At 42.9% G+C, this 15,720-nt stretch overlaps 1 protein-coding gene across 1 annotated transcript; it reads right to left on the bottom strand.

Annotated features, from left to right (window-relative positions):
* Positions 1–240: 240 nt before the first annotated feature.
* On the bottom strand, positions 241–15,300 carry LOC108881655 (protein HIRA). Its single transcript, XM_018673726.2, has 25 exons — positions 15,026–15,300; positions 12,550–12,612; positions 12,131–12,241; positions 10,577–10,667; positions 10,260–10,354; positions 9,994–10,089; positions 9,692–9,852; positions 9,299–9,466; positions 9,092–9,205; positions 8,588–8,658; positions 8,029–8,134; positions 7,241–7,462; positions 6,699–6,784; positions 6,396–6,590; positions 5,964–6,107; positions 5,628–5,844; positions 5,316–5,423; positions 4,985–5,133; positions 4,654–4,815; positions 4,425–4,483; positions 3,855–3,960; positions 3,490–3,612; positions 3,194–3,357; positions 2,995–3,083; positions 241–2,603 (listed from the first exon to the last, which is right to left on the bottom strand). Exons 1-25 carry the CDS (start codon positions 15,060–15,062, stop codon positions 2,487–2,489), a joined length of 3,054 nt encoding a protein of 1,017 aa, XP_018529242.1. The 5' UTR covers positions 15,063–15,300; the 3' UTR covers positions 241–2,486.
* Between the last annotated feature and the right edge of the window lie 420 nt (positions 15,301–15,720).

Here is a 15,720-nt window from a genome sequence, read left to right as displayed (position 1 = left end):
CAGGTCAACATTTTAACTTCTGGTTTATGACTGAACAGCTGTAAACAGGTGAGGCCTATGAGGATCCTCACAGCTTCATCTGTTACATTTACTTCTGTACTTTTCACAGATGTTATATTAGTGATAGTTAGTAGCTTCTTCTTTCACAAACAATATTATCTTGAATATCTGTCACCATCTCTCACCCACATATGCAAACACAGAATGAAGGAATACCACAGGAAATGACCAAAACCCAGCTGTTCCTCATTTGTTTAATTTGAACTTTCTTTCTTCAAAGCAAAGTTTCAGCTCGTCTCCACTCATTTTTTCTTTTTCTTATAGAAAATGGAGACAAAAAAAATTGCCTTGTACAAACATTTAAAAATGACTAACAGCAAAGAACAAACAAAAAAGAGAAATGAAACAAAGAGAAAGAAATGCTGTACAGATTAGTAAAGACAGGGGAGTCACTCTTCCTCTGGACTCGTCTTGTGTGTCTGCCTCAGTGATGTTTTCTACACAGTGCAGTGAAATACAGCAGGAACAAGCTTTCTAAGTTTACACTCCCCATTCATATACACACACTGAGCTGGCAGAGGAGTGCATCACTGCTGCAGCACAAAAACAAAAGGCTAAACAGAAGTACTTCTTTTCTTCAAGTGAAGTCCACTGATGGGTTTCATGACCTTTGGGCCTTTGAACCCTGTTCAAATGTCAAGTTAATGGATGTCAAACAAAATCAAAACAAACATTTTCCCCTTTAGTTGTGAAAAACGGATTCTTCAGCAGTGGTTTTTATAAAAAATAAACAGGGGTGCAGCAGAACGGTGTCTTAGCCTTTACAAGACCTGGTTTTGTTTCTGTGTTCTGATTTCAGCTTATTTACAAACGAGATGAGAGGTGAAACATTTCTCCACCAGCGGTCATGATTTCAAGAATAAGACGATGCTACAATCTCAAAATGCTCGTATGTTTAGAAATCTGCAAACATTTCTGTTGGATTTAAAGAGAAACAAGAGCAGAGTGTTGGTAGTGTCAAACTCTAACATGTAGGAGAGAGATTCTGTCTCTGATTTCCTCAGACACGTACAGGTTCATAATGCAGTAGGTGTGTGTATATGGTGAATATGACATAATGTGAAATGTCCTGATAACGGCTGACAACTGAAAAGTCAGTTTAGTTCTCACTGATCCAACACAATGAAAATGGGACTTTTTAAGTGCATCCACTTTGTTAAATGTTTGATTTACAAACAGTCTCATTTAGATTTGAGGAGCTGATGACGTTCAGGTCATGATTCTCATAAAATGGATGCGGTTTAAAAAAAGAAGCATCCAGCATTAACAGCTTGTACTGATGTTTAAAACAGTAGCTCACTGCACATCTACAAGTTTCTGCAGCGCCTCGACCTGATGACTGGACTGAGCTGATTTCTACTTTAGTATTTAGTCTGGCTGTGTTCATGTTAAATCACATGTGGGCAGTGGTTCAGAGGTCTGGAACCAGGCTGGTTTGAATTCAGTCTCATGTGCCTCCTCTTCATGAGGAATTACATTTTCTAAAATCGACACTGCTTTACATGTTCTTTGACTTAGGCTTGAAGGCTTTTTATGCGTTATCATGTAATATCTGCGATCCCTTCTCACTCCATTTCCCAGAGATCCATCCTGTATTTCAGTATATAGATTTAATTCCCAGCAGTTGTCTAAATTTGATCTTTTTTCACTGTGACTTCACATTTTGTCGCTTTTAAAGAGCCAGTACGAGTCACTCACAGACTCACACATATCAGCCTTTAAATTCCAGCTGAACCTTTGTGCAGATGCCCTTCATTGTCTTCACCGTGCAGATACTGGTGTGTAGTTAAAGGCATCACTTTGGTACAAGCATATTGCTCCTTTACATCCATTCTGATTTCTATTCACCTTTTACGAGCGTCTCACCTCTGCTCTCTCTCTCTCTCTCTCTCTCTCTCTCTCTGAGGAGGGAAACAGAGTCGAGAACGATTCAACGGGACACAGCTGCTGATGCTGCACGTGGCAGTTAGCAGGAATCAAACCTGCAACCTTTCTATCACTGTCTCTCTTGACTTTATCTTCATAAGTTCATGATTAGGAGGACAGGAGAGAGGTGCATAGGTCAGAAGACACACTTAGCAGGAAAAAAGACAAAAGACGGCAGTTCAAACTGAAATCGTGATTAGGAAAAAAAAAAAAGAAGAAGAAGAAGAAGAAGAAGAAGAAGCACCCACTTGTCCCCGGTGAGCGTCAGCACTGAAAAGTCCCAGTGCCTGAAAGGCTGTGGACTGGCTGTTATTAACGTTCTCAGAAAACACTCAGGATGTGTTTCAGGTCTCAGCCAGGACAGCGTTTCAAGCTTCCCAAGTTGATGAAAGCAGCCAGAGTTTACCCGAGCTGAGCCGAGCCGAGCTGAGCCGTGACGAACCAAACTGGTTTCATGACGAGTCCAAGCGTGTGTTTGTGTCAGTCTCTATGTGTGTGTGTTATTTGTTGCGAAGCAGCTCCAGCTGGTCCTGGTATTCAGTGAACAGTCTCTGGAATCGCAGGTTTTCACCAATGACGGGTAAAACCTCCCGCAGCAACTCCCGCTTACGAAGACCCTGAACACACCGAAAACAAGGAACACAATCAGTGAGCAACAGAAACGCAACAGTCACTGTGGTGACGGAGCACAAGGTGAAAACAGGATGACACAGACCACAGTATGATGCAAAGGAGAAATTTCAGTTTGAAAATAATGAGATGCAGGAAGAAACATGTTATTCATCAGTGTTGATCACTTAACAGTCAACACTGTGTCAGATACATATCAAATCAAATACAGATAAATAAATCGACTGTGGCAGCAGACAGACGATATTTAAAGACTCTGACTGGGACCAGAAGAGAGGCAGAACCAGGAGAGACAAAACTGTTTCTGACAGAGGGAGGAGCACGAGGTTGTTTTTTATGTATGGAAGGAAAACAAAGAGCAGAGTGTTGTTCTCGTACCAGAGTGGTGGGCTCCCAGGCTGTGGCTGCAGATTTGTGGACGGGACCCAGCAGCTCCTTACAGAGCTCTCTGAGACGATACTCTGAGCCTGGAAGAAACACACACACACAAACTGTTCACTAAAATCGTACTGAACACTCCTTCTGCACAGTCAGTCTGTAGAAAGTGTGAAATCATTAGACGGTGATGGTTCAGTACCTTCGTTGACAAGGAAACGGGCGTAGATGAGCAGCCAGTAACGATACTCCTGCGCCGACTGCAGAGTCAGAGCAGACGCCAGCTGGTTCTCCAGGAAGGCCAACGTCATGCTCTGCTGCAGGTGGTGAGGGGTGGAGGAGAGGCGGGACGCCAGCCGACCAGCACTGCAGGGACCACACAGAGTTTACCATACTGGTCTGAATATATGTTACACTTAATATTAGTGTTGAGGGCTCTCTCTCAGCTCTCTATCTTTAGCTGTTGGTGAGCAGGGGAGTTAAACATTACTGTCGTACCTGAGGTTGCGTCCCTGCATTACAGCCAGCGGCCCTGAAGACACAGGTGCATCATGGGTAGGTAGGCAGCTCCTGAAGTCAGCACACTGGACCAGAGAGTCTCCTTTATCTGCTATCAGAGTCCTGAGAGAGACAGAGCAGTTCTTTAAGTTTACACTGGAACTCATTCACAGTGTCTTTGATGGACGACTCTCAGTTAAAGCACATATTCACTGTAGAGTGAACCAACACAAAATCAAAAACTACAGTGAATTATGAGCGTCTGTCCACAGGGAACAGATACAGTAACACAATAATTCACACACTGTATCTTATACAATCAAACACACACACAAAACAACTCAAACAAAGTCTTCGTGTCTCACCAGGTCTCCAGGGAGGAGCTGAAGCAGTACGACTTCCCATTGGACAGTCCAATGACTGGAACTCCCTGCTGAGTCAGCAGAGACTGAGACACTGTGATGTCAGCACCTGAAGACACAAACAAAATGTTTTTAAGATAAATAACACGACTGGATTCTCCAGCCTCAGTCTTCAACCAAACTCTTTAAAGGATGAAAACAAACCTGAGAAGAACATTCAGTACATCAGGTGTTAAATATACCTTTAAAGGAACAGTTCAGCATTTCAGGAAATACACTTGTGTGTGTGTGTTAAGTACAGAGCTGGAGTCAGGATGTGCATGTGCACAAAATCTGTTTAATAAATATGAAATACTGAAAGAATACATTTTACAGTGTTAAGGAGATCAGAACAATCAGTCTATAAAAACAATTTTCTCCTCATGGTGCAACTAAAGCAGGTTAAAAACTCTATTATTAGCATTATTCCAGTGTTCATTCATGTCAGGTTTCCTCAAGGAAGGAAAGCTGATAAATGTATTTCCTGCAGTGTTTCATGAACTGTTCCTGTTATCACATGCTGCAGTTCCTCACCAGGTAAAATGGTCAGCAGAGACTCGTTCTTCACCAGAGCTTTCTGTTTCTGAACGTCCCTGCACAGACAGACAGATGTTTCTATCAACTGGTACTGAGGACAAAACATCTGTAGCAGCTTAAACATTATGTCAAAACATCACAAATCAATACACACCCACCAGCCACAACATTAAAACCAGTCCCTAAATAAATCTGGATAAATATAACTAAATATCTGAGCACTGACCAGACGGACAGCGTCGCTCCTGCAGTCAGAGCCATGAGGAAGTGGGCCGAGCAGTGCAGAGCTGACACCGGTGTCCCGAGCTGGATGGCAGGAAGGAGCCGCCGCCCACAGGAAGAAAACACTGACAACATCCTGTCCTCACAGGCGACGGCGAGGATGTCACTGAAGGAGAGGACGAGCACGACAAACAAACTCAGTGTCATCGGTTCATGTGTTTATACAATTTCTGGGCTGTTTGAATTAAGAATTTCTGATATGACAACAATGGTGTTAGTGAGTCAAGTCAAGCATGAAGACGAAGTTCTATCTGGGTCTGAGCGGAGCCTCTTACCTGCTCCCTGCAGCAGTGACCACTGAGCTGGGCAGCAGCGTGTTCCAGTCTCGTCCGTCTCTGGAGCATCGCAGCTGGCTGAGCTTCGAACCCGCGACCACTGACACTTCATTCTCCACCTCCAGGAACACTGACGGCTCCATGCTCACCTACACACACAAACACACACAAACACACACCCTCCATTTCTAACTTAACAAGCAAAAAAAAGTCAACTGACAGCCTCACATTTGGTCCATGCTCAGGTTCAAGTTCTTCCTGATGGATACAAATACTGAATCCTCCAGAAGCAAACACAAATCATCACACAGCACAGGTCACAGTGTGTTACCTGCAGAGTGAAGGCCTTCTGTGTACTTGGTGTTGGTAGTTTGAGAACGGCGACGGGAGCTGGAGGAGCTGCCGCCCTGCTGGGCTCCCGCTCTGCTGGAGGAGTTATCTGACAGGAAGAGAAAGGACAAAACACTCATTCACCAGCTACTCCAACGACATCTGCACAAACGCAGCTTCTGTTAGATTGTTATTATCTTCTAATTATGTTCTTCCTTTTATGTCTATTAATGTTTTTACAAAGGAGTGAATGTACCAGATCACTGAGACCTCTAACCGTCCATCTGTTTATGTTCTCCCTCCATCTCTCTACCTGTGTAAAGGGTTGGGCGATGGTAGCTGCCATCTTGTCTTTCCTGGGCCGTCCCTTCTTCCTCTTCTCCACCACCTCTCCTCCATCCATCAGCAGCTCTGGTTTCCTCTTGCCAAAGGCCAGGTTTTTGTTGATGGCAGCCATCTTGTCCTCGCTGTCGCTGCTGGTGTCTTCTTTGGTTTTTACGTCTTTCAGGGCCGAGATGCCGTCTTTTGGCCTGTTGAGCAAACAGATAAATCTAAATTCGCTTTAGGGACATTGTCTTCTCCTTTTAAAGCTTTGCTCTGTCTCGTATTTTGTACCATTTTTTCTTAACTACTTCACTTATACTGAGACCTGTCAAGAGGAGTGAGTCCAGCGGTGGAGGAGATGGCGGCTGTGACCCCCGGCGTGGCCTTCGACCTCTCTGTAAACCTGGAGTCCAAAGCTTTCATTGGCTCGATCTTGGGAGCAGAGGTGAGCAGCAGACTGGGTTTCACACTGAACATAAGGAAACCAGAACATAAAACAACAGTGAGGAGAGAACGAGAAGATCAAAGGAGATTTCAATGAAGGGTAAAACAGAGGAAAAGGAGGGATGACAGAGCGTTAGGAGCGAGATGTTGAAACAGAGACAGACAGAAGACAAAAGTAAAAGCTTCCTCTCCAGCTGCTTCCCATCCATTCACATTTCCATTCACTCATTCGGGAGGCGCTTTTATCCAAAGTGACTTACAAGTGAGGGACAACACTAAGGCTCTCAAGTAAGTACTAGCATGTAAGTAGTACCCATCCTTGTTGTCTTCCAGGCCCTTGGCGGTGCCGCTGGCTGGAGGTGAGGTGAGGTCATGGCTGGGCCTCAGCCCCAGAGAGGAGGCCTGTCCTGGGCTGGAGTCAGAGCTGAGCTGAGGGATGAGCTGACTGGACATGGAGGAGCCCGAGGGCAGGATGGGAACGCTGTTGAACAGCGCCGGCGAGAAATCCCTGCAGAGAGAGCGGGACGGTGATCTACTACTCAGTCATCTTCTAAATGAGGGCATCGCTTCTGTCCACCAACGATAAGCAGACAGTGTGTGTTTCATGTTTTCATACCCTGTGTCCAGCTGAGCGATACACAGCGGTGTGATTCGTCTTCTACCGTCTGCGGTTCTCGTCTCCACTTGCTTTTTCAGAAGGTTCTGCAAGAGGACGAAATAATACAACCAAGAAATTCAAGATCCAAAAATATCATAAAAAGTATGAAATCATAAATATGCATCTAATAAATCACTGATATTTGAATATGTGCCACTTCCTTCCTTCCACTTGTTCTCCTGTGTGTACACTGCATCTTCTCTCTGTATCTACACAGCAGCTGTGTTTTAGATTTTCTAGATTTTTTCCTTGGATATCTTACCAGTACTGCATATTCCTAGTTTATTCCATTCTGTGTGTCAAACTAATTATGTTAATGGAGAGAAACTTTATTAGCCTGGATTTTCTGTGTAATTCAACTAATTTAATGCAAATTTGTACAAAAAAATGAGAGAATTAAGATTCATTATCAAAAGCATCAGACTCCAACGTTTGCCTTGAATCAAAAGGACACCAGTCAACACGTGCTTTTTGTTGGATGTTACATTTCAGTTTCCCACCTTCCTGATATCCTCCAGAGACTCTCCGTTCATCACACTGTTGAGTTTGGGGGTAGAGGATTCGGGCCCGGCGCTGCCTGGTCCTGAGTTGGCCTGGGCCGAGTTCTGTCGCTCCTGCTGGTATTTGAGCATCTCGGGGTTCTCGATGATGGTGGTGGAGAGCTGAGCCTCAGTGCTGGTTATAGCCAGACTCTTACCATAGATGTTCTGGTGGATACTATTCTGTACGTCAGAGGAAGAGAGAGAACTGGTTCAGAAAAACTGATGGAAGGACGGACAGCATCCAGACTTTCTCAACAGCAGGGCATGTGACTCGCTTCAAGTGTCAAGATAAGGACAATGGTTCTTTAGAAAATGATCGACTATAGTTTTTTATTCATTATTCATGCCTTTTGCAGCCATTTCCCATAAGCCCTACATGTTAGTAATGCTAAATGCCACAGCTCAACAGTAGAGTGTGAGTCCACGAGTGAGCAGAGGCGTCAGTTACCTCAGATAGATCTGTAGTAACAGCTTTTAGAAACAGGACTATCTGCTCTGCTATAGTTTCTTCAGGTGACTTTTTCGGTGCTCACTAACTAAACATTATTTAAATTAAAATGTGATGGCAGCTACTTTAGTGGATAGAAACTACTCTCCCAGTGTGGAAAGTAAGAAGAACACAGAAATGCTAAATGACAGACTACAGTTACTGAAGATTGGATTGATTCAGAAATTTACTGTGCATGCAGTCAAACATACAGTCAGAGAATCAGAGCGTTTGTGTGAGTACACTATGTGCGTCTTACCTTCTCCTCCTCGCTCAGCGGGTCCCCCAGTTCATCCAGTGAGAAGTCCAGGTAGGCAACAGTGCCGTCCATCGAACACACAAGCATCCCCAGACCTGTCAGAGTCCTGACACACACACACACACATATTAAACTCAGAGATGTGTGTGAGGCTGTAACACTACCAGTGATGTCTCATAACCCAGTTCATTACTGTCACATCGTAGATATATGAATACGGCTGTATGCAGTGTGGCAGAGTCAGAATTGTTCCAGCGGCCAGCTCTGTAACTGCGACAAAAAAATCTCCTCCAGCAAATAAGCAATTCTCTATAGACTGTGATAATGAGAGACGCCTGTAAAACTGACAGGACACACTGGTTAATTATAATTATATGAGTATTAATGTTTGTTTAGCCATGAAAATGTAATATTTGTATGTCCGAGGCTGGAGTTGGAGCTGTAGTGTCTGTTTCTATGTGAGTGGTGTCATCATAGCGTAAAGTCTTTGCAACAGGCTCAGGGAAAGAGACGCTAATGCACTTATGTGGTCGGCCACACAACGCCTGTCTTAACTCACCAGGAGATGTCCATAATTGATTTATCAAAAAGATCATGAATGACCACCAGAGGGCGCTTCAGTGAGGTCAGCTGGAGAGGACAAACACACACACCATGTTAGTGCTGTCAGATGTTCTTCCTCACTTCACATTAACTAAGACTGGATTAGGAACTTTCTCCTGAGTATTAATGTAAACACAGTTTCATCATCAGCACCAAAAAACTACAGCAGCCTGCCAGGGTCTTCTTCACACGCCCTCTGCTTATCATTATGTAATCACAATGACATAAACACTTCCATCAAGTTTGAGGTTTTTTCTGTCTGGTAAAATATTAAACTCTACTAGGCTCAAATAAGTAAAGACAATCTCTGTGGAAGCTGTTGATACTGAACAGGACAAACATCATGACGAACAAAACAGAGCAAATCTGCAACCTGACAGAGGGTCTTGCATCACTGGTGCTGACTTATATGTGTCACCATTTTCTACACACTTGAAAACAAACTGAAGCATGAACTGACCCAGACAGAGAGCGATCGGTCTTTGCTGCCAACAGCGCAGCAGCAGTATGGACAGCTGGGCTTTGGAGAGCTGCCGTTCTTCTGCTTCTTCTTAAAGATCTTTGGGTTGAATTTCTACAGAGAAAGACACCAGATCCATCAGCAGACAGATGTGAGGGGAAGATTATCTTTAAAGAATAAAGAATGAACACTGGGCTAAAAGCTTACCACCACAGTGACGGCTTTACGGTGGCCCACAAAGTCCATGTTAGTCTTCCAGCCGTCTCTCTCTACGATCTGAGCGGTGGGGCCTGAGTTGTTCATGGCGTGAGCGGAGACCAGATACTGACCGTCTGGAGACCAGGACAGACGTAGGACGTGGGTCGTCCCGCCGCACTGAGACACAGGGAGAGGGGGGAGAAAAAATGATTCAAACCGTCATTGGTGAACCTGCTGCAGGGGCCAGAAGTGGCAGCAGAATATACAGATGTGACAAATTAAAACACCTAAATAAGCAGTGAACACACATAACGAGCACAGATGCTTCCATGTAGTAACACCATAACAATGTCAGCTACCAACTCCACCATCAAACTCAGCTGAGTTACAGTGTTTTCGTACCTCGCTGAAGGGTTTGGTGATGTTGGCCTCCATCTGCCAGTCCACCGTCCTCCACACTTTGAGGCTGTGGTCGTCGGCCTGGGAGGCGATGTATTTCCCTACTGGGTCCCACGTCAGACCTTTAACCAGCCCAGTGTGTCCTCGCAGACATGTTACCATCTCTGGAGACACAGACACAACAGAGGGACACAGATGACGAGTCGACCAAGAAAGAACTCCTGCTCTGTCAGCTGCTTACACACATGGATGTTTGGATTCATTCACTGCGATGTTATAGATGAGCTTTGGTTTTTGTGTCCTACCTGGGAATTTGCGAGCGTTCCAGATCACGATGGTGTTGTCGACGCTGCAGGAGGCCAGCCACACGTCATGAGGAGACCACGCCACGTCCATCACATCTGCAAACAAAACACACACACACACACTAAAATCACTGTCTGAGTCTAGAGGTGTGTTACCAGTTAAGATGATGATGATGATGATGATGTGTATAAATGTATTTGGTGCATCTGTAGTGTGTGTACATACATTTAAGTTTGTTTTGTGTGTGTGTGTGTGTGTGTCTCACCTCCAGTGTGATTCCTCAGGATGGTGACACACCTCCACTGCTCCACATTGGCCAGTTTACTGCTCGACCCAAACACCGTGCTCGGACCGATGAATCTGCAGAGACACACACACACACACAGTCACCACAAACCACCAGCTCTGACTGTTCAAAACAAAGACAGCACATTTCATTTCATCTTAAAACTCGTTCTGTGGTGAAAATAGTCAAGAAACTGATCCAAAAATGCGATTTTACTTTCTAAATCATCAAGACTGGACTGTAACAGCAAAGGCATCGACTGTATTTGCACATTTTGTGTTTGTGTGTTTACATACGCAGCTCTCCTCCACACCATGACCAGCTTGTCGTCTCCTCCTGATGCCAGGTACAGCCCGTTGTTGGACCAGCGCACACAGTTCACACACGCTGCAGAGACAAACTCTTCTGTTAACTCTGCTTATAAATACAACTGGTGCTGAGGAGGCTGTCCGTTACAGTGGACATTAATAGCACCTGCAGCGCAAGATGTTCCTATTATTAAATCTGACTGCTTGTATATTTATTTGGGCCGATGACACTGCAGCAGTGCAATGAACACAAACACACTCTCCTGCCGCTGGACACTCAGCAGACACAGTTGTCCATGGAGAACAAAAATGTGGGCATACAGAGCTACTGTGGGCAGCTGGAATAATATAATACATCAATAAAACAAAACCATTTTCTTCTGCATCTCATCTCACTGACTTCCTGATATTTATCAGCCTGCAGCGAGCGTCTGTCTGTGCTGCTGACAGGACGTCTGCTGGTAAAGTCAGTAACACCATAACAGAGGTCGGCGTCAGTGAGGACTGAACAGATGGATGCTTCAGCAGCGTGTATGTGCTGTTCATGTCTCACATCTGGTGTGAATTCTCAGTTACAGCAGACTTCTGACTGAGAAGCACATGAACTAGAACAGGCAGTGGAATAAATACAGTGACAGAGGCTGCAAAGGATGAATAAGAAGTCATTTAACCCACAGGAGACCGGGACAGTGTACAGACTCAGTGTTAATATCATTACTTATGGGTGAACTGTATTTAACTACCTGCAGCACACAAACAGTCATTACTGTTGCTACTGTATAACCTTATTAACACACAACAGCACGCTTCATAAGAACAAACTCAGAATACAGATTCAAATATTACATACATATATCCAGTGTTATAACAACAGTCAAATTAATGCTGACAACACTAGTTTCCTTCCAGATCCATTTTTTAACTTTAAGAGAGACAGCGTGGTTTTCAGACTGACGTGGCGCTCACTCTATGTGCTGTGTGTCTGTTTTGATGTTTAATGAACTGTCAGATTGGCTGATGACAGTTTTCCACTTTTTTGGGGAATGAAGTTCTGTTCTATTCTAGTGAAGGGCCTTACTGTACACACCAGTTAATGTGCTGTGCTGACAGTGTGAAAGTGGTGGAAAGCTTCAATTAGGTTGGTTGGTTGCATCACCAAACTTTTCTAACTTTCTGAATCCATTACACTCACAGTTTGTGCTGCACACAGCAGGAAATGCAGCTCCCTGTGAGTCACCTTTAGCATTTAGTTAGTGTTCTTCTAAAAAGTTTGTACAGTGTCGCTTTTTCACAATACTTGTCGTGTAATCCAACCTTGTTCTGAAAGACCACACAGTACATCCACCTTAGCTATTTAGATTCTTCCTCTGTGAGCGTGGAAGCATCAGAGGGGATCACAGTGTTTGTTGCATTTGTCACTTTACAAACAAAACAGTTTTAGAAGAATCAGCATCTCAAGCGCTGTTCACCGGAGTAATCAACAATACATCAATTTACCAAACATTTCTACATTCAACAATCAATACAGGTAAAGCTGGTTACCTAGGTGATTGTCCATCTGGCAAAGCATTTTGGGAATATTCTCGTTCTTCTCGTCCTCCTCTCGGAGGACTGGTGCCATGTTCCATATCATCACCTTTCCAGAATCCTCTCCTGAAAACAAATCCAACATTAATACAAAACCCATACTCTCCTGACCCGTATTTCCTCTCCCCTTCATTTGAAAACTCCACACATGGACAGACAGATGGGGAAATATTTTTAAGCAGCAAAATGAATCTGTAATCTGAGGCTACAGGAGAACATTTAGTGGAGTGTGATGCAGATTCAGAGCTGACACCAACTCTGTCATTTTCCATCAAACTCTGGACACGATCTGAATGTGTCCATTTCAGCACATCGTCCCAAAACAGGGAAGCAAGTTCAGTGTGAGTAGACGTAAACGATGGTCCTGGTCTTACCTTGCCCACCAGTTGCAAACTTTGTCCCATCAGGGTGAATATCAACAGAAAATATGGGTTTGCCTGTGAAAAACAACACGCAAGTTGGCATTTAATGGTATTAGTCAAATGACAGTTTTAATAGATTCATACATTAGACACAGACTAACAGATGCTGTAGATTGATATTGTAGATAGAGAACCAATAATAATTGAGAACGCAAGAAGAAAAATAGTCATTAAAGGAGAAAACACAGAATAAGACACATTTCAACACAACACAAGGATATCACAGTGACCTCCGCTTTTTATTTACCAGGCTTCACACTCTCAGCCTGATGGAAAATTCCATAACTTTTCTGTGATTTTCCACAGCTAAGTCAGAACATGTCCATGATCTGAAGCTGCTGTTGGTTTTGTTAGTGACTGTGGATTAGCTCGACATGTGCTCCAGGATTTTACTGTAAATGGACCTACAGCATTTGTGACATTACTCAAATAATATATTAATCCTCCAACTCTGTCTTTATGTAATGCAGCTGGATTGCACAATATTTACAAATGCCAGCAGCAGCTGTTTGCTATATAATCTCTTACCTAACCTATATTTACCCTAAAGATGAACATATAAGAATATTGAAGATAAGGAGTAAAAATACATAGATACAAATACCCAACAAAAAGTCTGTGAACAACACACAAAGAAAAAAAGTGTTCAACAGTAAAACACAGAGACAACAGGGAGCAAACATCACAGATTAAGCCATCAGAAACTATTTCTCTCAATTCATAAACAAGTTATAAAGTCATTTCCTGCTGGTGCTGTGGGATAAGTGTTTTTGGATGTTTGTTTGTGTCTCTACATGTTGTTTCATTTTCATTTTTGACTGATGACTTCAGCTCTGAAAAGAGTCATCTTTTCAGTTGATCAAACAAAAACATGAAAAAACTTGCTGGTTCCAGTTTCTTTAACATGAGGATTCGCTGCTTTTCTCTGTTTTACATCATGATAAACCCAGTACCTTTGAGATCTGGACTCTTGGTCAGATAAAACAGTGAAGAGCATGTCTCACTATTCAATAGACAGATTAACTGGTAATTAAAAAAAAACAAAACAAACAAAAAAAACAATAAGAATATTTAGCCACAGCTCTCTTATATTAGATTTTGTTTCAAGGTTTATTTTTGCCTTCATCATCCATCAGTGTCTGTGTTTGTGTCTAAGGACGACCTTAAAAGCCAGACTGCTCAGTACTTTTTTAAAGACTAAATACCAAACATTTGCTTGTTCCACGTCCTCACATGTGAATATCTGAGGCCTTTCTTTGTCTTGCATGACAGAAAACTGAATGTCTTTGGGTTTTGGATTGTGAGCTGGACATTTAAAGACATCAACTTGCGCTCTGGTAAATTATAACAGACTTTGTCACTTTTTTAAACAATAAATTAATCTATAAATAAACAAACAATAAATTAATTAAGAGGACAATCGGTTCTTAATTAGTTGATAATGAAAATAACTATTATTAGCTTTGAGAGCATTAGTGCTGAGAGTCATTTATCAACAAAAAAATACCAAACATTTGCTGGTGGCAGCTTTGTTTTTCATTTAACTCAGTTTTATTGAATGTTATCATTTCTTTAAATTCTTTTTTGTTGATGCATGTATTCAAATACTTACACCTGCATCTCGTGAATGAAAGGAGATGTACAAATAAAGTTTTTTTTTTTTCCATTATTCATTTTTCATCATTAGTATTTTAAACTGTGAGGCTTTGCTTGCTGTCTCCTTTTCGTATTGCTGTCAATGATGTCAGTTACCGTTATGGACCGTTACTGAAGATAAAATGGATCTGATCATCTGGTCTTCCTTTTTGGTTTACCGGCATGTTGTGACAGACATTTGCAACTTTACACAAAGCCTCACAGACTGAATATCTAGTCTCAAAAACAAATGACTTTAACCGGTGACAATAACCGTCAGCTGCACCCTGAAATCAGGCCATTTCGCCAACGGTTAACTTTCCAAACTGACAGCTCCGAGATTTTCACCAACAGACACTTTTCTAAGCTCCATGACAAGCGTCTTCTGTCTCTGAAATAAAACGTGTTTGCTAAAACGTCGCTAAAATGTTGTAAATGCACAAAACAATAAATCAGTTTTAGAAACCAACTTCAACATGGGTAATTTGGCAGGTAAATTAGCTAACGTCAGGGCATCCGAGCTAGCCGGGAAGAAGGGGGCTGCTAACTAGCTAGCTAGCTACGGTTAGCAAACATTAATACATTTGGAAGAGAGAGAAGTGATACTGTTAATGACAAAAACACCGTGTGTGTGTGCTTACTTGTTGTGTTAAGTCTGCTTTGTGAGCGACTAATAAGTGACAAACAAGTCAAACAAGTGTCGACCACCACCACCATCATGCCTCCTTATCAATTCACCCCCCTCCGACAACAAAAGCCCAACTTGGTCCAACAGATTCCTGCACAAGCTTACCGTTGTGGCTCACCCAGCTCGGCTTCAGCAGCTTCATTTTCAACCCGATTTTTTAAAAACGTCCTCCGCTCTTATTTTCAACAAAAGCCCGTCCAGCAGTCAGTTGGGCCGGAGAACTAACGCTAACCCCCCTCCCTTTGTCTCAAACTCTGTCCGACACTTTGCTGTTTTTGTGGTTCAACTCCATCTCTGCAGCAGCATCCCCGACACCCCGAGTCTCGGCGGCAGCACACCGGAGGCGCCACCCGGACGACAAGCGAGGTGACACCGGCAGCTCAGGAAGCGTTTCCGTTATTTTTGACCGCGGACAGGAAACGCGTACAGGGCAGCTGTCAGAATAATTCCACAGGGTGCAGAGCTACAAAACATACAACAGAGGGAAATATCCATTAACATATTTTCATGGATTTTATGTTTTGTATGTTTTTATTTAGTGTGATTAGTCAGCCTTGAGAACAAATATCCATCAAATTTGTCATTTCGGTGGAAAATTTACTTGATGGGACTTTTATTTTGAAATGTCATATAAATTGCAGTGCGCAAACTCAGAATTTAAACTGACGAAAAGAGGTAGTAGAGACAATACAAAATAAACCACAAGCAAAATGCAAAGTAAAGATTGCTATTAAAAAACTGAAGCACGGTGGTACAATGCCACCATTCAACACCTGGAAGTTACACACTCTGTTAAAAAT

The sequence above is a fragment of the Lates calcarifer genome, linkage group LG13 (genome assembly GCF_001640805.2).
Source record: "Lates calcarifer isolate ASB-BC8 linkage group LG13, TLL_Latcal_v3, whole genome shotgun sequence".
Classification (NCBI taxonomy): Eukaryota; Metazoa; Chordata; class Actinopteri; family Centropomidae; genus Lates; species Lates calcarifer.
This window is presented reverse-complemented; position numbering and strand designations above follow the sequence as displayed.

What these genes read in the sequence shown, in the direction of transcription:
- LOC108881655 (XM_018673726.2), bottom strand. Translation starts at nt 15,062, where the DNA reads ATGAAGCTGCTGAAGCCGAGCTGGGTGAGCCACAACG. An exon ending in GAACGCTCGCAAATTCCCAG is followed by an intron (nt 9,853 to 9,993) that starts GTAGGACACAAA and finishes CTGTGTCTCCAG; the next exon opens with AGATGGTAACATGTCTGCGA. An exon ending in ATCGCTCAGCTGGACACAGG is followed by an intron (nt 6,591 to 6,698) that starts GTATGAAAACAT and finishes CTCTCTCTGCAG; the next exon opens with GGATTTCTCGCCGGCGCTGT.